At 46.8% G+C, this 23,117-nt stretch overlaps 2 protein-coding genes across 5 annotated transcripts in view; one reads left to right on the forward strand and one right to left on the reverse strand.

Moving 5' to 3' along the window:
• Positions 1-791, forward strand: part of TOP2B (DNA topoisomerase II beta) — a 63,736-nt gene extending 62,945 nt beyond the window's left edge. For all 3 annotated transcript variants that reach the window (XM_045537857.1, XM_045537869.1, XM_045537864.1), the window contains one exon: positions 302-791. In XM_045537857.1, the coding sequence (XP_045393813.1) occupies positions 302-469 (168 nt within the window). In that variant the 3' untranslated portion in view covers positions 470-791. The remainder of the gene's footprint in view (positions 1-301) is intronic.
• Positions 792-843: 52 nt separating this feature from the next.
• RARB (retinoic acid receptor beta) overlaps positions 844-23,117 on the reverse strand; it is a 159,952-nt gene continuing 137,678 nt past the window's right edge. For both annotated transcript variants that reach the window (XM_045537873.1, XM_045537878.1), the window contains exons 5-8: positions 18,087-18,263; positions 5,133-5,337; positions 4,166-4,324; positions 844-2,358 (exon numbers count right to left, since the gene is read on the reverse strand). In XM_045537873.1, coding sequence (XP_045393829.1) covers positions 2,159-2,358; positions 4,166-4,324; positions 5,133-5,337; positions 18,087-18,263 — 741 coding nt within the window. In that variant the 3' untranslated portion in view covers positions 844-2,158. The remainder of the gene's footprint in view (positions 2,359-4,165; positions 4,325-5,132; positions 5,338-18,086; positions 18,264-23,117) is intronic.

The following is a 23,117-nucleotide window of genomic DNA, read 5'->3' on the forward strand; positions in this document are numbered from 1 at the left end:
TGGACTTTTACTAATTTGGGCATTGTGCATACTTGGATAATACTTAATTTCAGAAATAACGGTGTTCCATTTTTGAGGCTGGGACTTGGTAAATACAGGACCACCAAGCTGGCTTTTCCTCCAAAAAAATGATTAGGTCGTACAATTAAAGTAGCATTACAATTATGATGCTAAAAGCCCCATTATTTGTAGTACTTCCTAAATGTAAATGAAGTGTGAGGAGTAATACTTCTTAACAGTAGTCTTTTTTCCCTAACAACTTTGAAGTTTTTTAAATCTATTATTTTTAAATAATGTCTAGAAACCGAAGAAAACATCATTTGATCAGGATTCGGATGTGGACATCTTCCCCTCAGACTTCACTTCTGAACCACCTTCTCTGCCACGGACTGGTCGAGCTAGGAAAGAAGTAAAATATTTTACAGAGTCTGATGAAGAAGAAGATGTTGATTTTGCAATGTTTAATTAAGTGCCCAAAGAGCACAGAAACATTTTTCAACAAATATCTTGTGTTGTCCTTTTGTCTTTTCTGTCTCAGACTTTTGTACATCTGGCTTATTTTAATGTGATGATGTAATTGATGGTTTTTTATTGTGGTAGGCCTTTTAACATTTTGTTCTTACACATACAGTTTTATGCTCTTTTTTACTCATTGAAATGTCATGTACTGTCTGAATGGCTTGTAGAATTGTTATAGACTGCCGTGCATTAGCACAGATTTTAATTGTCATGGTTGCAGACTACAGACCTGCTTTTTGAAATGAAATTTAAACATTAAAAATGGAACTGTGTTCTCTGTCTCTTTACTGAAGATGAAAGTGTAGTAAAACTCTCCCACACACCTTTAAAATAAATATATTTTATTCTTTGCCAGGAGACTCCATGGAAAAAGGTAAACAGTATATGAACATAGAAAGCATTGTTAAACAATCTCAATGTACAAACAGAGCCAGTGAAAGTACATCACAGACTTGCTAATATATCAAAAAAAAAAAAAAATTCCACTAGTGCTTAAATGAGAACTAAGAAACTGACGCTTGTGTCTGTTAACCACTCTACCACAGCTTTCACTCTGCTTCATAGTGATTGAACAAGGTCAAAGGAGGCAGATCCTATGCCCACGTCTTTGGGAATTAATGTTAGCCCCTTGGCATCAAGGCAGCTGGAAAAAAAATCCCAAGATCAGGCATGACTCAGGAAGGACACTAGAGTTACATGGTCCAAGTGGTAGACCCGCCTGCTAATTATCCCATGAAATTTCCCTAATGGCTTGTGAACAGGTAAACAAAAACTTATTAACACTGAAAAGTGTTTCTGCCTTGGAGGCTATCATTACTGTAAAAATGTATTTTTTCTTTTTTTTTTTTTTTAACTGTGTAGTTGTCATTAAACAAGTAATAAACCACTTTTAATTTAAAGTGACAGTAACAATTGAACAAATGACATTTGATTAACTGAACTGGCAGTTACACTTATACAGAATTCTCTTCTGCTAGTGCAGTGAATTTGTATACTTTTACTGGGCAACATGAAATAAAAGATGCAATTTGAGAGCATCAAAAAGAGCAAGGACAAGCTTCCATACTAACTAAATTAGAATATCTTTAGTCTTATCTTGTCATACTGTACAACAGTCCTGTTTCCTTACCTTGATGTCTTGATCATTCCATGAAAGCAAGACAGTTATCATCTTTTTGAACCTTTCTTAGGTGGACATGTACAGTAGTCTGTTTCATAACCTTGGTGTCTTGGTTATTTTGAGTATGCAAGACAAAAGGAAAGCACCAAACATACAGTATAGAAAGAACAGAGCCATATTTCTGTATGTACAAAGTCTTCAGAAACTTAACCAGGGGTAAATCATTCTGACTGGGTCTTTGCCATGCAATCTTGAGTGTTCAAAGAGGAAAATAGAAGCTTTTAACTAGTTTCTGGTTGCATGAAATGGCTGAGTTTTAGAATTTGAAAAGTTTGTATTTCTAAGTAAGTTACACAGTGAGGAGTATATATATTGATACATACGAAAACTTCTTGGTCCTTCTTGAGTTTTAACATATTTTCAGTCCAAAAACTAAGCAGCAGTAAAAATGTTTTTTCTTGCATTTTAAATCCTGGAACTGAAGGTACTGGGGAATGTTTGAAGTAGCTAGAAAATGTCTTATTGCACCAGTGGTGACTGACTGACCCCGCTGCTGTTTTCCACTGAGCTGGGGGAGATGCTGGGACTGTGCTCTGCTGTGTTCCCACTTGAACTTGGGGTCAAGGGTTCATGTCCTTCAGAATTCTCCAGCATTTCCTGTATGAGAGGTGGCATCGATCCAGGAATTTCCATTTTCAAGGTAATTACACGTTCTGCACCTTTTAAAAAGAGATAATAGAAATCTGGTTAAGATGAGTTAAACTGGATAACTAGGGACCAACTTTTATGTATTTTAAGAAAGGTGTTTCCTCAGACTCACTCTTGCTCATGCATGAGTTACAGAATATAGCTATTAAGTGGCTTTTACCTTTGTTGAAAAGGATGATCCATTTATTACTATAGCTCTCATAAATACAAACATAAAAATGTATTTAGAATAGGAATTGCATCCACCAAAAATCAAGTTACTGTGGTGTAAAGTCAATCCAATTGGTTTCTTAACCATCTCAGAGTTACAGAATGTTGATAAAGGGTCTCTTTATTATCTGATAGAACTTCACTCATCTTTTATGGAAGCAACAGCTGATACTATTGTTCATCTTGATAACAGAAAATTATGCAAACAGTGCCTCCCAGCAACTATTCTGATTTTACAACATTAAAACATTTTTACTTTAAGGACAAGCAGGAGAGAGGTGGTGACATGTTTAAATTTGATAGTTCCATGCCTTAGTTTCAGGAAACAATGTAATTTACAAAAAGAAGTGTATCTTGAAAATGGATAGTTGCAAGGATGCTAGTTACCCACAAATGGAAGAATTGAGTAATAAATGTGTGCTAATCATCAACAACTTGAACCAGCACTGTACTGTGTGATACAGCAGCCACTTGCCACATGTGGCTAAATTTAAATTTGTTCAGTACAATTAGAAAAGCAGTTCTCTGTTGCATTAGCTACATTTCAAGTGCTTGAGAACCACGCGTGGTGAGTGGTTACTGAACTGGACAGTGCAGATTATAGAATATTTTTATAAGCACAGTATATTTTGTTAGATATCACTGATTTAACTATCTGTGGAGGACAGTATTAAACAGCCTCATTTTTAAAAATCAAAGATACCATGATTTCATTGCTTAAGCACTGGCATCTGCTGTTTGCGTCTACTCTTAATCCTATGCTAGGGATGAATTCTGAATGCTCATTGAAGAAACTTCTTAGAAGGAGCTCAAGAATTCAGACTCTTTGTCAAACAACTTCACTATGCTTTTAAGCACTTTCTGAAATAAGAGTTTGTTTCTTGGCTTGTCCAGGTCTTCAGGTGTAGTGTACACTAACGGGGAAGGAGAATGACAATAGCACATTTAGTACCAGAATAGCTGCTGAGTTGTCTCTCTGCATAGAAAAACCTTACTCTAACACTTACCTGTGATATGGCTCTAGGCACTTCTCTAATTGCTTGAGTTGCCACATAAACTGAAAATCACTAGGCAAAGAATATTTATACCTCTCAGGAAGGCAAGAATTCCTCTGCTTAGAAGTGTGCAGTAGTAAATCTGCCTATATACAATAGAGCAATATGGCTACAATGAGAGAAACTTAACAATTATTCTAAGTACTATTCATTTTTCTTGAGGTTTGGATGTTTGGGAAAAACGAGTCAGGTTTACATAAACCAGAGATGTATGGAAAGCTGGAATGAAATGTATAAACACAGAAAATTTAAAAATTAAAAAGCCCATCATATAGTATATTCTCTTGAAAACAATGTTTTTCTAATCAGTCACCTGAATTGTAAAGCTCTCAATCATCTATTGAGATTATCAAGCAGGGTAAGATTTGAGGTTTTCTTTCCTATTTTTTCCCTTAAAGGGAGGGTGCTATTTAATTGAGTTCCAAAACTTAAAAAAAAAAAAAATCAGCTATTAAATATCCTGAATTAAAAAAAGGAGTTTAACAAAAAAACACAACCTAGTAAAGGCCCTCTAGTCCACTTTGTGACTACAGTGTAGAACATAAAGAAATACCTTTAGCACTGATGCTGCGGAGATCTGTGATTTTCATTAAGATCTTTGGAAACATATGAGGTTTGCTGGGTCTTCTTTTTCTGATATAAATTTTTAGTGCTTCCAGCAATGGTTCTTGCAGCTTATCTACTTTTGTTGGTTCCTCAAGGTCCTGGCGGTCTAGATACCAGGAATAGAGTATTAAACAATTAATATCAGAATTTCTGCCCATTTTCCTTGTTCATTTTCTTACTCATTTTCCTTGTTCCTGCTATACTATGACTTTATTAATTTGATAATTCAATCACATAAGCAAATTTGCAGATATACGCAATTGTTTTAAGCAGTGATACTTGAAAATAATTGTCTCCCTTGGTAGTCTAAAGCATATGGTTGCTTTTGTCCCAGGGAAAGAATTACCTCTTACGACCAGGAGGTGTCACTACTGGACTGAATTAAAACAAATGTTGAGCAGGATGTTTATAAAAGCAAGGTAAATCTGCCCTTTAATTAAAGCCATTACTTTTTAACCACTTATGATTCAGCCTCCTGCGAGCCAGTAGGGGTCACTATAAGAAAGAAATGCATATTTTATCCCAGTCCTCCAAGGGTTGGTGGGGGGGGTCCCAGCCAATAACTTGTATTCCTAGCCACTAACTAGTAAACAGCACATGCAAGTCCCTTGGGTCATCATTAAAATGTCCCTAGCCAATCTATTTTACAATAGTCTGATCCTGCGTTTAAAAAAAAAATAAACCTGTGGCAATTCATTTTAGCATTTCTTTCAGAGCAGAAGGATCCTAAATACCGTTACTTTTTTGTAACAACATGGAAGAATACAACAAACCCAGGCTTGTATGCCTGGCTTTATTCACATGTCTTTTCCCATGTAAAATAACTCCAAAATGGAGATGAGGAATTTCCCATAAATTACAAGTGTAAGTTGTTCTTCATGGAATCGCATGAGAGTTTTCTAGGTAATCGTTACCTCCACAGATTAAGCAGATGGCACTGAGAAGGCCTGTTTCTGTGTCATCCATTTCCAAAGGCAGGAGCTGGTTGGCAAAGGTGAACACAAGGTCAGTCAGAGGACCAAATCCAGCATTGTGCATCTGAGTTCGATTTAGGGTAAGGCCATCTGAAAAAGTCATGGTGTCTTGTTCTGGGGTATACCTGGTGCAAATTCTAAGAATCTGGAAGAAAAAACCAATAACATTGATGGATGATCTAAGCCAGCCTGTTCTGAGAGATTCAATCAGATGTAAGCAGGAAATAACATGGAAGATTTCCAAGGCGCTCTTGCATCACACGGCACGTTCTACCCCCTTTTGGACGTTGAATGTCTCCTCCAGCTCTTTCATTTAAAGACTACGGAAGTCAAAACACAGGGGCTAAAGTTATTTATGGAATATTAAACAAGACAAGAAATTTTGAGAAATATCTTTTTGTTAAAAGTAATTCATTGTTTGATTCAAATAAACATTTACTGAGTACCTACTTATGTCCCAGGCACAGTGCCAGTTGCTGGGGATAACAAGATGAATAGGATTCTACTCTTTTTTTTTTTTTTTTTAAGAGCTTACAGTTTGCAATAAATGACATATCTACCACTTATTAAATGCCTAGCATATATCAAATGCTGTATATAGCCTATATTCAATCTTTCGAACAACTCACAACTTGGTAAAGTGAATATTCTTCTTATCTTACATATGAGGGACTGAAGGCTCTGAAAGGTTAAGCAATGTGCCCAATGTCACACAGTTACCATGTAACTGAATCTGACTCAAACCCAAGTTAGGCTCTCTCTTCCCAGATGCTTCTGATCACACAGTTACACAGACAGCTATAACATAAGGCACAGGAATGGAACCAGCAAAATGCTACAGAGTTCAGAAGGAAATCTGATATATATAGTCAGAAGGAATCAGATCCATGGAGAAGAGGTGGCATTTCAACCAAGCCCTAAAGTGTAGGCGGGATTTCTATAAGCAAGAAGCCTGGGTCACTCGGCCACCATCTCCCAGTCCTACCTGATGTGCCCTTGATACGTAACCCTGCTGTCCCCCCTGGGTGCCTGCTATAAGGAAACTCCTGCTCCCTGCACTGTACCTCTAGGCCTCACTCAGCGCACGACAAACTCAAAATGCCATCAGCCCCGTCTCATGTTCCCACTGTCCTATTAATCCTAACTGCCAGGTCAGAGCTCCGTAGATTCCACAGCACTTACCCAGCCAGAACCACATTTCTGTACCAACAATGGGGAAGGGCCTCTGCTGACCAGGTTTCCACACTTGACTTTTACTTCTGAAGAAGACTCAGAGCTACTTGAAGCACAGGGAGAAGTTAATCCCACCTGGTCAGAAGTGAATAACCTAGTAGGTTGAGGAAGCTAAGTTTTTTTCCAGAAGTTTGTGCTCAGTTTGACTGGGTGTAGCCCTCGTGAATGTCCAACTTATTGTCAACCTAGAGGAGGACAGATGGGATCAGAAGGGCCCGTGTGCTTCCTGTTACATGGCCATGGCTCTCTGAGGAGATGCTGGACCCCCACCTATGAGGGAACTCCTGTAGTAAGGCCCCCTCCACCCGACTCATATGCCCACCAGGACTCCTAAAACAAGAACTCACGTCAAATCTTTCACCTTGTCAGGGCAGTATTGGGAGTTTGGGGCAAGGACGCTTCCCATGGGAAAGACTGTCCTATCTGACTGGCAGTGTGATCAGCAAGGGCCTGATACCTGCAGGACCGTCTTGTGTCCTTGCTCTGGTTCTGACCCTGCAAGGAGGCAGTGAGCCAGGAGCCAGCCCTCCTCCTACATCCAGCGCTCCAGTGTGGACACGGAGGGAGGCACCAGGATGCCCTGTGGAATAACGGTGTGGGAGCTTAGGAGGATGAATGACTAGCACTCCTCATCCCTAACATACAATACCTACGGTTTTACTGATCACCTACTATATGCCAGGTCCCATGCTAACCACTTCAATGTATTGTTTCTCCTACTGACCCATGAGCTAAGTAGGACTTTTATCCCATTTATGGGGAAACAAGCCTCGATAGCTTATTCTAGGTCACAAAACTAGTAGGTGGCATGATTTGATTTATGCTGTTTCTAGAACCTGCGCCCTTAACCATTGTGCCATAGCTGCCTCATTCTCCCGTTATGCCAATATCCAAACCTAGACACCTCTGTAAGGTTAGATGACCTCTGGCCCAGTACTGATTTCGATAACAGCCTTATTTGTCCCCTGCGCTACGTGCCTTTGTATAGCACATAACCAGCATAGCTACTCATGGTGGCCTGCCTGGTGTCAGGAGTGCAGAGCATGTGGCCTGGAAACAGAAACTTCACATTCTGTGGGGAGAGGCAGTTGAATATCTAAACCAAAACCTCACAATGATCTCTCTTCACTGGATGGGTGGTTGGTTTCACCCCTCAGATACTTGCTCAGGGACCTGTCTGAGCTGGCTCAGCCATTTCCTCTGGGTCCCCAGTTGGCTGACCTATTTAATTTCATCTTGGTATCTGATGAGGTACGAAGCCGTTCCCAATATCAGAGCATCAAGAAAACCCAGAAGTGATTGGGCATAAAGACTACCTTTCCCATGAAAGCCCTGGGAGGTAAAGTGTGGTGCCTAAGATCACACAAGCAATGGTGCCAGAGACTAGAACGCAGGTCTCTCAATCCCTAGCCTAATGTTCTTTCAACTACCTGGAGAGACATCAAGAAATACTGTGTATATGGGGAAGAGTTACCATATGACAGTCAAAGTTAGTATGCTCAATATTTGTGCACTCAAAATCCCCAGACACTTCTTGTCTGGAATAAAATAGGTACTAAATAAGCCTTTGCAGCTCTAAGGTGCTGCCAAGATATGAATGCACAAGATCTGTTCCCTGCAAGAATGAAAGGAACCAGAAATTTGTTAGAAAGGAACAGAAGACCAGTATTTAGGCCTTTGCAAGTTGTCAACAATTCACTTCGAAATCCATGTCCAAATTGCAGCACACAAATGTCTCTAACTATTCTGTCCATAAGAGTTTTCCTCCTCAAAAGTTGGAATATATCTGGATTCTGATGAGGCATCTAAACTACGTCCTGTTACCTTTCTCCCTAGAAAGTTCAAAATCAAAACCAAGTATAAATGGTACATCCAGAGGGCAGTGCACGTGGCTTGAGAAGGAAGATTACTCAATGTCTTCTTTTATCCGAGGAGCCTCCACCCCTGGCCCCTGCCCCTGCCTGAAACAGGATGAGCCCCGTGTGCCCCAGGCAACCCCCTCACAGCTTCCCCGTCCTGCCTCTGGAGAGAAACCAAGTAGTTTCATTTCATCACACTAAAGCCAAATGCCAGTAGCAACCACCAAGTTCTCTAGGATTGAAACACTCTTTGTTTGAAAGGAGGATATCTCATCAGGAAAGACCAGCATGCAGACCCCACGAGATGTGTAAAAATAGCGTAGGCAAGGCTGACTCCCCGAAGGAGGACCCTGTAGGAAAACACAAAGCTCCTGATGATGGTCAAAGCTGATCCTCCTCAGGGCAAAAAGAACCCTCTCTTCCTGCCTCCAGCAAAGACAACTGTGCCTCTTTCTACTGCTTTGGATGAGAGAGTGTTCTGTGTGCCTCCCAGCAGCAGCCTGCTTGAGGCTTGGGGCCCTGGAAGGCTCTGAGTACGTGAGACCCAGAGGCAGAGCCAGGGACTTGCCCACCAAGCTGCCATCACCTCTCCTCTGGTGAGGGCCTCTTAACTGATCCCTTATTTCCACTCCTGCTCGGGTACTAGATGGTCAATCCACAGCAAGCAGAGATGCTGTTCAAAATGTTCATCAGGGGAGACCTGTCCCGTGCTAAAACTCTTCCAATGGCATCCAGCCCTCTTTAGAATAAAATCCAAACTTCTTTCTATGGGCCTCCATGGCTTCTTCCTCCCTCACCAACTTCAACTCCTCCTGCTGTCCCCTTGCTCATTAACTTTGGGCCATATTGGTCTTTGTGACTCTTCAACAACTCCCTGCTGAGGCAAAGCATTTGTACTTGCTCTTTCCTCTGCTACATGTAGTAGTTTTAAAATATGCACGGAAATTCTTTGATGTTACCCCCCCTTCAAGTAGTAAAGCTTAATTCCCCTCCCCTTGATTGTGGGCTGGTCTTAGTGACTTGCCTCTAACAAATAGAATATGGTGGAAGTCATGGTGTGTGACTTCCGGGACTAGGTTATAAAAGGGATTGTGGCCTCCTTCTTGCTTGCTGTCTGTTGAATCTCTTGCTCTGGGGGAAGCTGGCTGACATGTCATAATGCCACTCCAGCTGCCCCATAGCAAGAAGCAGAGCCCTCCCCACCAATAACTAGCACTAACTTGCCAGGCAACCGTGATGAGCCGCCCTGCAAGCAGACATTCCGGCCCCAGTCAATCCTTCAGATGACTGCAGCCCTGGCTGGTATCTTCACTGCTGCTTCGTGAAAGACACCAAGCCAGACCCATCCAGCTAAGTCAGTACCGGATTCCTGACCCCTAGTGACTACGTGAGATAATACGCTTATTGTTTGAAGCTCCTACATTTTGCAGTAATTCATTATGCAGCAATAGGTAACTATTATAGTGCACATCCCTTGAACTGTATACAACTCTCCAACTTAATGCATTTTCCCTATACACTTGTGTAATCACCACCTAGATCAAGATATGACTATTTTTAGCACCTACAGGCTCCTTTGGCTCCTCCTAATCAAACCTCCTCCCCCAAAGTAACCATTATTTTGACCCCTATTCCTATAGGGTAATTTTGCCTATAATTGACTTTTAGTTCACTAGAGTCATACAATATATTCTCTTTGGTGTCTGGCTTTTATTCACTCAATATAATCTCTGTGAGACTGGCTTACATTAGTACATGCAGCAGCCATCTGTTCTTTTTCATTGCTGTGTGATATTCCAAAGCACGAACCACCGCCCTGTTGTATTTTCCTCATAGCACCCATCACTTACGAGCTCTGAGAATGAGATTGCTCTTTCTCTGTCCTCACTCTTGGCCATGCCTTTAGCATCTAGCACAGTGTTCTCCACTCAGGAGGTGGTCAATGAATATTTGTTGAGTAAACAAACTGGATTCCCTCATCAGACTGTCCCCCACCTGGCAAGCCCCAGAGGAGGGCACCCAGAGATTGCTCAGTTTTTAGGCAAAAGGGAAAGCACAGATTGCCCACCCATTTTGGTCTCTACTCTGATTATGTTTGGCAACTTGTGGGCAGATCCTGATCTGATTTGACTATCCCCAAGTGCTTGTGGGAATGTTTAAGTAGTGATATTAATAGCAATGACACGCAGAATGGCTATTATTAAAAAGACAGAAAATTAACAGATGTTGGCGAGGATGCAGAGAAAAGAGAGCACTTATATGCTGTTGGTGGGAATGTAAATTAGCACAACCTCTAAGGAAAACAGTATGGAGAGTTCGCAAACAACTAAAAGATCTACCACTCCATCCAGCAGTCCTGCTGCTGGGTACCTACCCAAAGGAAAAGAAATCAATATATCAAAAAGACATCTGCACTTGTATGTTCATTACAGCACAATTCATAACAGTGAAGATACAGAATCAATCTAAGTGGCTATCAACACACGACTGAATAAAGAAGATATGGTATATTAACACCATGGAGGACTATCGGCCATAAAAAAGAAGGAAATCATGCCTTTTGCAGCAACGTGGATGGATGGAACTGGAGGTCATTATCTCATGAAATAAGTCAGGCACAGAAAGACAAAAGTCACATGTTCTCCCTCGAAAGTGGGTTCTAAAAACGTGCTTACATGGACATAGTGGAATGATAGACAGTGGAGACCAGGAAGGGTGAGGAGGCTGTAGGGGGGTGACAATGAGAAGTTACTTACTGGGTACAGTGTACATTATTCAGGTGATGGACACTCTAAAAGCTCTGACTTGATCCCTACACAATCTAGGCATGTAAGAAAATTGCTCATGTACCCCATAAATGTGTACAAATAATAATGATCAAAAAACAATGACACATACAAGGCACATAGTACCTCCTGTGATGAGCTCATGGGAATGCAATGTTTTCCCCAGTAGGACCCGGGGCCAGCCTGCCTTTACTGAGAAGTGAATGCACGTGCTACAAGCAAGAGCCCCTTGGAACTGTCACTGCGTTCTAGACCAGCACTCTAGCAGCCATTGATTCACAATGTCAAGAGAAATAAGTGGAAGTATTTTAATATATTTTTAACCTGATAGATCCAAAATATTTTTGTTTCAACATGTAATTGATGTAAAAAAATCATTACAGAGATATTTTGCTGTTTAAAATACTAAGCCTTTGAAATCCAGGGTTTATCTTGCGATACAGTGCTCAGACCAGCCACGTTTCAAGGTGACCTGTGGCTGCTGAACTGGCCAGCGCAGCTCCAGATGCTGTTTCCTGGCAGCTCAGTACTAAACAGTTCACAAAGACAGGCCAGGCGTGCCCAGTACTGGCGATGATGGCTTACTTAAAGGAGGACTTACTGTGTGCCAGGAATTAATTACTTAATTCTCCCCACAACCTAACTGGGAGGAGCCTCTATTGTTCTCCTTTCACTGGCGAGGTGACTGAGGCTCCGAGAGGTCACTTAGCTTCCCTCCCTAAGTTCACGCAGCTCCTAGGTGGCAGGGCTGGGATTTGAACCCATGGAGTCTGGCTGCGGAGCCTGGCTTCTTCCTCACTGCACTGGCAGCGACACAGCGATTCCAGGTGACTGACGGGGCCATTGCTCCACACTCACAGGTGAGACACAGGCAGGACCCCCTCACGATGGCACAGGTGGCCAGGCGCAATGCTGAAGCCTGCACTCGGGCTGAAGCCCCTCTCCAGCCTGGGCTCTTGTCCCTACTGAGTCCTGGGGCAGTGGGGCAGGGAGGGACAGTTTCACGTGGGAATGGCTCTGGGGCTACACAGCCACACGGCCTCAGGACCCCGGGAGCCACAGATCATGTTCTGAAGTCACACAGGCTGACACTTTTGCGTCACCAGGAGCAAGGTGCTGCTGTGACTGGCATGGGAATATTTTCCTCAGGGGAAGCGAGGGCAGCGGTGGCAGGAGCCAGGGAAGCCATGTGTCCCGCAGGGAAAGACCTCCTGCTTGAAGCTTGCATAGACACACTATTCAGAAAGCAGCGCATATGCTGGCATTTGAATTGTGACTTTGAATTCATTTGCTCATCCATCCATGCGTCCGTTCATTCACGGACATTCACTGAACGCCTCTTCTGTGCCTGGAACTCCGCCACAGCCACCAGCACTACCGAGCTTCCTGCCCTCGCAGAGTGACAGTCTGGGGTAGAGGACACTGGCGAGCACGCTTCCAGTGACACGATGTCTGCAGGGCCGTGAGAGGGACTGTGTGGGTGGGAGTGGAGCGGGTGGCCAGGGGAGACTTTCCGGAAGAGATGGCCTTTCAGCTGGGGGGGGAGCAGGCCAGGGAGAGTGAGGGGAGGGTGGGGGTCGCAGAGAAAGGAGCGGGGCGTGCAAAGGCTCTGGGTCAGCAAAGAGCCGGACTGAGGCTGGAGGAAGGGGCAGGAGGGGACTGAGCGGAGAGAGGTGCCCGGGTGAGGCAGGACGGTGGGCACTTCTCCCCGTGGACAAATGCAAGCAGCCCCACTTCCGCGGCTCCAGCTCTGAGAAACGCAGGTGATGGCTTTGTCACAGGGCCTCCCAGCGGAGGCAGGGCGGCCACAGTCACCCCTCTCCTGAGCACCACTCACGCATCACCCTGGCTCCCCAGCTTTCCTGGTCATCCACCAAGGGGTCTGATGTGAAACTCTGTCTTTTGAATCATGAATCGTTATCCTGCACTGTGTTCTCAGGTGGTTTCATTTCAGCGTAAAAAATACAGCTGCTCACTGGGTTCCCCACCGCAGTCCTGCCTGGCCAAGCAGACGATGGCTCAAGTTTCTCCACTTTGCAAATTCTGCCCTCCCTTATTCAGAGGCTGAAGACTCCCTCAGGAGAGCCCTATGCGTCTCTGGCTTCCAGTTGGGCCTCAGTTGCCTCATCTGCAAAATGGGGATAAGAATGACCCCCTGAGGGCTTAATAATCATAACATGGAAGGTCACTGAGGCCCAGAGTGTGCCAAACGCTGTCCCAAGCCCTATGTATCACCTCATTTCTTGTTGGCCAGACCCTGAAAGGAAGCTTCTATTGTCACCGTCATTTTAAATATGAAGAAACTGAGGCTCAGAGAGGGGAAGCAACTTTCCCAAGGTCACACAGCTAGTAAGCAGCAGAGCCAGATTTTGAACCCGGGCAGGCTGGCTTCAGAGCCCTCAGTCAACAGCCTGGGCCAACCAGGGGGGAGCAGGATCAATGTGGAGCCACGTCTGGGTGGGGCAGGGGGGAGGCAAATCCTGTGGTAAAACTGGGGGCAGGCTCGGGCTGGGTGGAAGAGATCGACTGTAAATTCCAGCAGGGCGGGGACTCTCCTCTCCTATCATATCCCCAGGACCTGGCACGTAGTAAGTGTTCAGTAAGTATGTGTGAGAATCGTTACTTCAGCCAATATTTATTCAGTGCTATAGGACAAGACAGAACAAACATTTAAATCAAAAGTCAGACCACGGCACATGTCTGCTCAAAACCCAGTGACTCTTCCTGGCACTGAGAATGAAAATGTGCCCGACAGCAGGTCCTGCTGCCCTCAGCCACTCCCTTCTGGGCACACTCACCTCCCCGAGCCCGGCCAGGGGCACCCCTGCCCCCGGACCTGGGAATGCCACCCGTACTATGCACACTCCTGTCCCATCAGTGCGTCTCCTGGCTCTGGGTCTTTCTGTCCCTTCGTTCAGGTCTCTTCAAAGGTCACTTGCATCCCTAGCTGAGCTATGGAAACCAGCCCCTGCCCAGCTCAGTCACCCCTGTCCCTGACTCCTCCATTTCTGTTTTCTTTGCAGCATTTAAGACCCTGTCTAATCTACTGTGCTTGCCGATTGCCCGTCTCCCCCAGGGGAGGGTCAGCTCCACGAGGCCAGGGATGTTAGTCTGTGGGGCTCCCTGCTGCATCCTCAGCCTGACACACGGAAGGTCCTCAATGAATCTCTGCGGAATGAAGGAAAGGAGGGAGAGGGGATGCGAGGGGGAGAGGGAAGAAGAGAGAGGGAGCAGAGAGAAATCAGAGGGTCCTGCCACCTCAAGGCTTGTTTTTATGATTTTGAAATTGAGAGATACTTGCTCCTACCTGCAGAGGAGAAGAGGCAGGTGAGAGGGAGTAGAAGAAGGTAGAAGGTAGAGATTAAACAAGAAGGAAACATGAGGACAGAGCTCGGGTGAGGGGACCACTCCTGGGGGCTCCCTTGCTTGCCAGGACACAGGCTGAGGGTGCTACAACTCTTGGGTAAGCAAAGGAACATGAATTCTACCTGCAATGGTTATGAGCAGTTTGCCCATCTTAAAACAGGCACTTTTTGGCTACTTGGCCCCTGTAGGAAATCATGAAACTCAAAGCAGGGCCTCATAATCTTCTCGCCCCAGACTTGTGCGAGAAGCCTGGCTGTGGGGTGCACTCTGGGAGGTCCCGGCCATCCCCCTGGAAGGTGACATGGCAGGCAGCAAGGGCAGGACAGGTGGGGCCTGCCTTCCCCTTCTACCTGTGGCCCCAGAGGCTCACGATTATAAATCAGCTCTTCCCCCAGAGCATCGGCGCCATGTCCCCTGGTGACCGCACCAGCCCTGGCTGACGTGCCGGCAGGAACGCTTGGCCCTGTCTTACTGGAAGGCCCCAGCGAGATGCTTGGCTCTGAGCAGGCGGCACTCAGGACTGGTGACCCTTGGGGCAGCCTTGACTTTCCTCTCTAGAGGCTGAGCATAACCTCAGCCTGTGTCTGCCCGTCTGTCCGTCCGTTCATCTGGTTTCCCGGTCTCCCTCTATCCATACATCAATGGCTTAGATGAGAAGATTCCTCTAAACAGCTCAGCCAGTTGACATTCTCATCCCAAAGATGCTCTTTGAAGTTGTGCATTTTTCTGGACCTTGTGATTAATTGCCTTTGCTACAAATTCTTGGAAGTGAGCTCTTCTCTAGGGCCAAATAAGTATTTCTTCTGCTTCGGCTCAGATGACTGGAGGTCTCTGCCCTTCCTCTATCAGGGCTTCTTTCTCGTTTGCCGACTGCACCCCCACCCAGACTCCCCACGCCCATGGGGCCAGGAAGGCGTGGCTGGAAGTTTCCTGACTCCTACCACAGGGAGTTAATTGCCCACATTAACCCAGCTTTGGCCTCACTTTCAACATCATGGACTGAGCAACTACTACATGCTAGGTGCTTATAACCATTACTATATTTAATCCCATTGAAGCAATTGCTTTATTTAATGCCTTATCAATTTGTATTTCTATCTTGTGCAGAGGTAAACTGAGGCTTGGAGAGGATAAGTAACTTGGCCAAGGTCACAGAAATTGGTTCCTGTTCTACCTGATCCATGAGGGGCTAACGGCTAATTCTTGGATCCACTGACAAACCGGAGGAGCGCCGTAGGGTTCAGTGTAAACTCGAGATGTGGGAAGACGGCTGCCGGAGGCGGGAAGGGGAGCTAAGTCTTGGGGAGGCTGCGCCCTGATCACTGAGCATGTGGGCTTTGCAGAAACAAGACACTTTCCTGCAGGATCTCAAAGCGCACCGCTCAGCCCATACTTTCCCAAAGGCCGGGGTTGGGGCAATCACAAACCGTCACAGTCTGGCAACTAGACAAGAGAAGGATTAAGAAGAAAGCAGAGGGCCAAGGTCAGGGCCCGAGTACGGGGGAGGCTCCAGGCCCTGCGGGGGGGCCACGTGACAGAGGGGTGTCACAGTTACACAGCATTCCCTGCTGCAGACGTGATTTGCTGTGTGTCACCTCGCAGACTGCTCAGCCACTGTAGGCCTTTGAGGCACCTCTTACATGGGGGTAACTCCGGTCTCTGCTGACACCTTGAGGGTGTTCTGAAGCCTGGGGGAAACTCCCTGAGCATTAAGCTTTAAGCACCTGTCAGGAAAGCGCTAAAAAGCCTGGGCATTGTCATTGTCATTATTCTAATAGCTCAGTGTTAACCTCCTTATCTAGTTGCCCAAGTGGCCGCTATTTCTCTCTGGGTCTGGTTTATTATTTCCCTGTGGCCCACCCCTCTCCCACGCTGCCACCCCCAGGGCTCCTGTTTGTTCTTCTCATCCTCTTTACATCCTCTTATGTCACTGGAGTCGCAAGGCGTGGGTTTGACGTTTGGGCTCCAGCACGCACCTGCCCTGGGTGGCTCACCTTGCCACCGGCCCCTGACCTGCAAAGCGGCCGAGTCCCCACCCCGCAGGCCCAGTGAGCTGTGTGAGGCTCAGATGAGCTGAGGTCAGCAAACTCCACAGATTAAAGCTGCTCTGATGTTTCAGTTTTCCTGAATGTTCCCAGATTCAACCTGACCCTCTGGTTTTATGAGAAGTGAAAATACCAGATACGCTCTCAGGGACCCTGGCCCCTGTAGGTTACTGAGTAACCACGGCCGCTCTTTCCTCAGGTCTACTCAGCAAACTCAAGGACACACAGACATCCAAGCTTCCTGCACAACCACGCTGGCCGGGCCCAATGCGCCTGAGTGGGACCGTGTGTATGTGTTTCACTGCAGTAACTGCATTTGCTTTGCAGAATGGTTTATACCCAAAGCTATGAAAGATGTAATAAGGAAAATGTATGCCTTTAAAGCACTTCAAAAACTAATTTTACTTTCTCTATTTTCTGATTGCATCCCTGGGGGCCCGTCTCCCCTCCCACTCCCTCCATGGGCCTCTCTGCACACACGCCCCAGGCAGGACACAGCCCTGCTGCCTCTGATGGCAGCTGCTCCCCATCCAAGGAGCAGTCCCAGCCAGAAGGTTACCCTATCTCTGAAGCCCCCGCCAGGGAAAAAGAGGGTGTCCAGCCAGCAGAGAACTGCAGAGGACGAGGTGTGGTGACATCCTTACCCTCCCTAAGGCTCCAGAAGCCCCAGTGTGAGAAGGGCAGGGGGCCAAGAGGCCTCAGGGATCCCCTTGTACAGGTGAGGAAACTGAGGCCTACAGGGGTGCTAAGGACTGAGTATTTGTATCCTCCCAAATTTCACACACTAAAAGCCCTAATCCCCAATGTGATGGTATTAGGAGGTAGGACTTTGGGGAGGTGACCAGGTTTAGGTGAGGTCAGGAGGGTGGAGCCCCCATGACGGGATTAGCACCCTTGCGAGGTGATGAAGGACCAGAGCTCTGACCCCCTGCCTGGCGAGGAGGTAGCAAGGGCAGCTGTCTGACCCTGGAGGAGGACCCCACCAAGAACCCTATCATGCTGGCTCCCTGCTCTCGGACCTCCCACTTCCAGCACTGCAAGAAACAAGGGTCCTTTGAGCTGCCAGGTCTCTGTTATAGCAGCTAGAACTAACTAAGACAGAAGAAAAGGGGTTTTCTTAAGGCCGCAGATGGAGGTGGTGCAAGATCCAAGGTCGGGGGTGTGGAGCCGCGGCACTGCAGGGCCCCCTCCAGTGGTTTAGCCTAGAGAACGCTGATGGTCCTCCCAACACCTCCAGGGCTGCCCCATGGAAAGGGACAAATGCCTGTGAAGCTCCAGGGGCAGCCACATGACCTTGCTGGCATGATCAGGCCTGGCCTGTATTGGAAAAGGCGCTTCAGGAGGCAGTGAGCCAGCTACCACTGAGAAGGTTCTGTCCAACTCCGGGGGTCTCTAAGCCTCTGTCAATCGAGCTGAGATTCCGCAGGGAGGATGGGACGCGGTGCGTGCAGGAGGTGCCAGGAAGTGAGGCCGGGGAACCCGGGGAAATTGGGGACAGTGAAGCCTCCTCTGGAGATCTTCAAATCCTCTCGGTCTCTTCCTCCCCTCCCTCTCTCCCTCCTTCCCTCGGCAGCCCCGTCACTGAGAGCCCAGGAAAGCACCTACCAGGATGTCCAAGCAGGCGGCCTTCAGCAGGGTGATCTGGTCTGCAATGGTCAAGCTGGTGAAGCCCGGCAGACGTTTTGCAAACTCCACGATTTTAATAATGCACTTGGTGGCCAGTTCGCTGAATTTGTCCCAGAGTCCCAGGTCCAGTCGGACTCGATGGTCAGCACTGGAATTCTATAAGGGAGAGAAAACACCATCAGGTGTAGTTTGGGGGAAGCCCCACAGTAGTGTGTGTGTGGGGAACTCAACAGGTTTTCTATTGATGGGCTGACACACTTCAGCCTTGACTGGGAAGCTACCTGGTGGGGTGGCTGAGCTTTCAGCCTGCTTCATCTTTTTAAAATGCTCAAAATCTTATGCCTCTACCATTGCATAATTCAGTAACAGGTGAGGGGGGAGTTTCTCTGTATGCAGTTGTCCAGCTAATAAATGAAGAAGGAATGAGAGAGTGAGGAGTCACCATTGTGTAACCCTGATGAATTACTGGCCATCCAGTGGTTGCTGATATCTCACACCTGATCTCAGCCAAAAGGCCAAGAAGCAACAAGGTTGCCAATATGTTAAAACAGGCAACCTGTCATGTTGGTGTCCTGATAGAAAAATCCACCACCAGCTATGAAATAGTCTGGCCAAAAATCAAACCTGAATCAGATTGAGCCTCTAGATTTCACTGCAGGAAATACAGGAACATAGTAAACTACACCGTGGGGATGCAATTGTCAGCATCCACGTTGCCAGAAATCCTATAAAACCAATGAACCGGTTTCTTCAACAAATACACTGCAAGGGGGAAAAAGAAATTGGGAGAGAAACCCAAAGATTAAAAGCAGCTCAACCCAAATGCTCATTAGCTGATGAATGGATAAATGAATTGTGATTACAACTACACGATGAAAATGGCAGGTAGCATTAACAAGGCAGGAAACGGTGATACATGCTACAACAGGCTGAACCTCAAAAGCGTTATGCTAAATGAAAGGGCAGACATAAAAGCCTACACAAAAAATGCTTCCACTTACATGACATTCTGGAAAAGGCAAAACTATAGTGATAAACAGTTCAGTGGTCTTCCAGAGGCAAGATGGGGAGGAGACTGACCACAAGGTGCACCAGGGAACTCTTTGGAGTGATGGAAAGATTCTACACCTTGACTGGGGTTATGTTACATGACCACATCCTTTTGTCACAGTCATCAAACTATACCTTTAAAAAAGGCAACTTCTGTAAATTATTCTCTAATAATCTTGACTTTAAAAAATATTTGGGAGACTTATCAACCAATTGCAAGGTATAAACCTTATCTGAATTATGATTCAAGCAAATAAACTGTAAAGAGATTGTGACATACGTGAGAAAACTAGAAATTTGAGATATTGAGGTGTTAGAGATACTAATTTTATATTAGGACAATAATAATGCCATTGCTGTTTTGCTTTTCTTTGCAGAGGTTTCTATCATTTAGAAAACATATTAAAATATTTACAGATAAACTGATGAGATATTTGTAATGTATCATCCAAGGAGAGGCGAAGCTCCCCATGCCTGGCGTTTGGCTCTCTGATAAATGTAAACAGCTCAGTAAAAGTACTCTGCGTCTCAAACTGATACTTTTCGTTCCCTGCCTCAATTAAAATCAGTCCTCAGAAGTCAATAAAACTAGCTCTTTCTTTTAACGTGGGCAGGAAAACCCAGAAGGGAAAGTTTGCATGAGATGCCATGGAAGCTTTAAGACCAGTGGCAGCCAGCGTTGCCTTCCGCAACATTCCTCGCAGAGAGCAGGCATGCATCCTCCAGATTTATTTTATTCCTTCCTCAAGGACCTTGGTGGAATACAGTGCACTCGGGGGAGCATAAGATCAAGATATGTGGCCATTCGGGCTGTAATTAAATTTAATAGGCAGTTTATCCGGTTCGTAGGAAGATGACACTGAAGAGAGGGACAGAGAGGCAAGCTTACGGTGGGAAATCATTTTACAATAGAGTATCCATCTGGAAAAAAAGACATTGCCCCAACCCAGCAAGTGTGAACGAAATCTTCATCAACATCGGATGAGGTTACTTTATCACACGCCAGGGCTGAGAGAGAGGAGCCTGTCGCACCTTCTATTAAAAATAATGCACAGCCGTCTTAACGGCATGTAAATCTAACTCACTATTATGCAAACTGAAGGGAAGAGGCAGTTAATAAAATACAAAATAACCCGGTGTTTTATTATACTGGTTGCTGGATTCACAGGCACGAGGCTTAAAATGGCTTATATATTATCTTCCAGCTGCGCAAATGGAGAGCCCGGCCTGTTTGGGTCGGTAATGAAGGCGGGTGCAGGGAGGGCCCGGGAGGTGCTGACTCTCAGCAGCATTTCTGAGCGCGCAGGGAGGAAAACCGGGGAGGAGGGAGAGAGGGGAGGACAGGGAGCAAACAGCCAGCACAGGAAGGGAAGGGGCTCCCCTGCATCCCTGCCCACGCGAGCCTGGCCTGGGAGCTGCAGCCGCCTCCTGGGATGCAGGGCGGCAGGCCCCGCGGAGGAGCCCACAGCCCCCAGGGCCATCTTGAACAGCAGAAAAGCCCAATCCCACTATGAAATCCAATTAAATGGCAATTTTTGCCATGCAAACAGATCCCTTTCTTCTGCTGGTTTGGTTCTCTGGGGCAATCTGCTCTTTCCTGACTGGCGTTACTTTCGGAACAAGAACATAAACCAAGGTGGAATCACCAGTGTCTTCAAAACCCCATTTGTGGCAGCTCCTGGGTGCTCCAGTGGTTTCAGTGGTTTATTCAGGGCTGCTCGCTAGTTCTGTTTGTTTTTTAGCTAAGGAGGATATGTAAATTTCCTCTGAAGGAATAACGAGTTACAGTTCTATGGGAATGTTGTGCACATCCATGGAGGCGGCCCCCTTCTTCCCCAGGGCTGAAGTCTTCCCACTATCCTGAGAGACTGACGTCCTTCCAGGTCCTATGTGCAGAATGTTCCAGTCATCCACATTCCACTCCTCCAGTCTGTATGTTTCTGTATGTAACCACCGCCTGTCTAGGGGTTGCCTCGTGCCAGGCACTGTTCTACGTCTTACAATTCTTACCTTGCTTTACTGCCCACAGCACCCCTGGGAGGTAGGCACCATTATGGTCCCATGTGGCTGACGAGAAGGCTGAGGCACAGAGGAGTGTGGTCACTTGTGCCAGATCCCCCGGGTAAGCAGAGGGGCCTGGATTCACCCAGGCAGTCGGGCTGAGGCACCCAGGCTCCCCACCACTTTATCACGCCACCCCTCTCACTCTTGGTTCCTCACGTATTCTATTTCCTGGTTAGAACTTCCTGTCTCCTCAAGCCTCTTATGGCCTCTGTGATCTCCCTTTTGGCTGGTAACTAGGCTCGAGGAGGGAGCTACAAGATCTCCAGCACTGCTACGAAGAGAATGTTATGTGCCCAGCCGACATCTCTTTGTGGTCAACAGACACATATCTAGGCACTATGGCAACATGGCCTCTGCAATGTACCAGCTGGGGCATGTCCACCCATGGGAGGACAAGGCCCCCAGCACACATGCAGCACTTTCCTCAGAACTGGGCACCTCCATCAGGCGGGGAGAAGGCCGCTTGGCAGCCACTCTGTAACTCTGGGGGGAACAGTGGGCACAGTCTTAAAGGCACGGTGCAGCCCAGGGGTGGAGAGGGCTGCAGGCCAGGGTAATGTGGAGGGACAGGTAGGGAGGGTCTCTAAAGACCTCCAGGTGTTTCCTAGCAGTCTGGCTAAAAGCAAGGGTGATGCTGCAGGATTCTCCCGAAGGTAATGTGTCAGGGGTGCTCCCGGACCACCAATGTCTAACCTTCCTCAGCCAGGACGTGAGCATGTAGGGGCTCCTCTGCACAGCTGTGGCCCTGCACACCTGGGGCTCAGAGTTCTGGGGCCTCGGTGGAGCACAGGGCGGGGTGGAGGGTATAGACCAAGGCCCTCTAGAGGCTGTCCAAGAGATGCCAGAACTCTGGAGTGGTCCCAGCTGCTGGGAGGGGCCACGGTGGCTTCTGGAACTCTAGGGGCATGTCTAAGAAAGATCGAAAGCCCTGCCCTGGGCACCTAGGAGCCACCTTCTTGGACCTGTTTTTCCTCCTAACTAGAAACTTCCCTTGGCTCCCTGTGGCTAACATCGCACACCTTATTCCAGCACACAAAGCCCCCAGCAAGCAGGCCCTAACCCACCTCCTCAGACTTAGCTCTGCCTCCTCTCTAGCCCTGTCCCTGCAAACCAGAGGGAACGGCTGTGTTCAGCTATTCCCTTTGCTAGGAAGGTCTTTTCTCTTTCTACCACCCAGCAAGATCTGGGTACTTAGCACAGTGCCTAGAGTATATTCTTGTTCAAAAGGTGAGGACTTAACGTGTACCGTTCCTAAATGCTCACAACACTTATGATAAGACAGGATTTTCAGCCAGACTTTGCAACAGAGCTGCAAGCCTGGAGAGGTAAATACCCGTGCACTCCAACTCTGCACTCAGCAGGTGTTACGGGTTGAATTGTGTCTCCTCAAAGGATGTGTCGAAATCCTAACCGCAGTACATTGGAGTGTGATCTTAGGAAACGGGGTCTTTACAGAGGTAATCAGGTTAAAATTAGGGTGGGCCCTAATCCAATGTTACTGGGGCCCTTATAAGAAGGAAAAATCTAGGCAGAGGCTGACAGGCACAGAGGGAGGATGATGTGAAGACACGGCGAGAAGACGGTTATGTGAAGACGGAGGATGAGTGTGATGCAGCTGCAAGCCAAACACCACCAAAGATTGCCGGCAAACCACCTGTGCTCAGAAGAGGCAAGAAGGACTCTCCCCTAACGCCGTCAGGTAGAGTATGGCCCTGCTCACGTCTGACTGTGGACTTCTGGCCTCCAGAGCCATAAGAGAACACATCAATGCCATCTCAGTCCACCCGGGTTGCACTACTGCGCTCCAGCAGCTCTGGGAAACTCACACTGTGGGTGCACAGTGCTCGTGTGCTGCAGGATGGAAGAGGGGTCTGGATGACCCGGGAAGGACACGTG

Source organism: Lemur catta, chromosome 1, assembly GCF_020740605.2.
Source record: "Lemur catta isolate mLemCat1 chromosome 1, mLemCat1.pri, whole genome shotgun sequence".
Taxonomy (NCBI): domain Eukaryota; kingdom Metazoa; phylum Chordata; class Mammalia; order Primates; family Lemuridae; genus Lemur; species Lemur catta.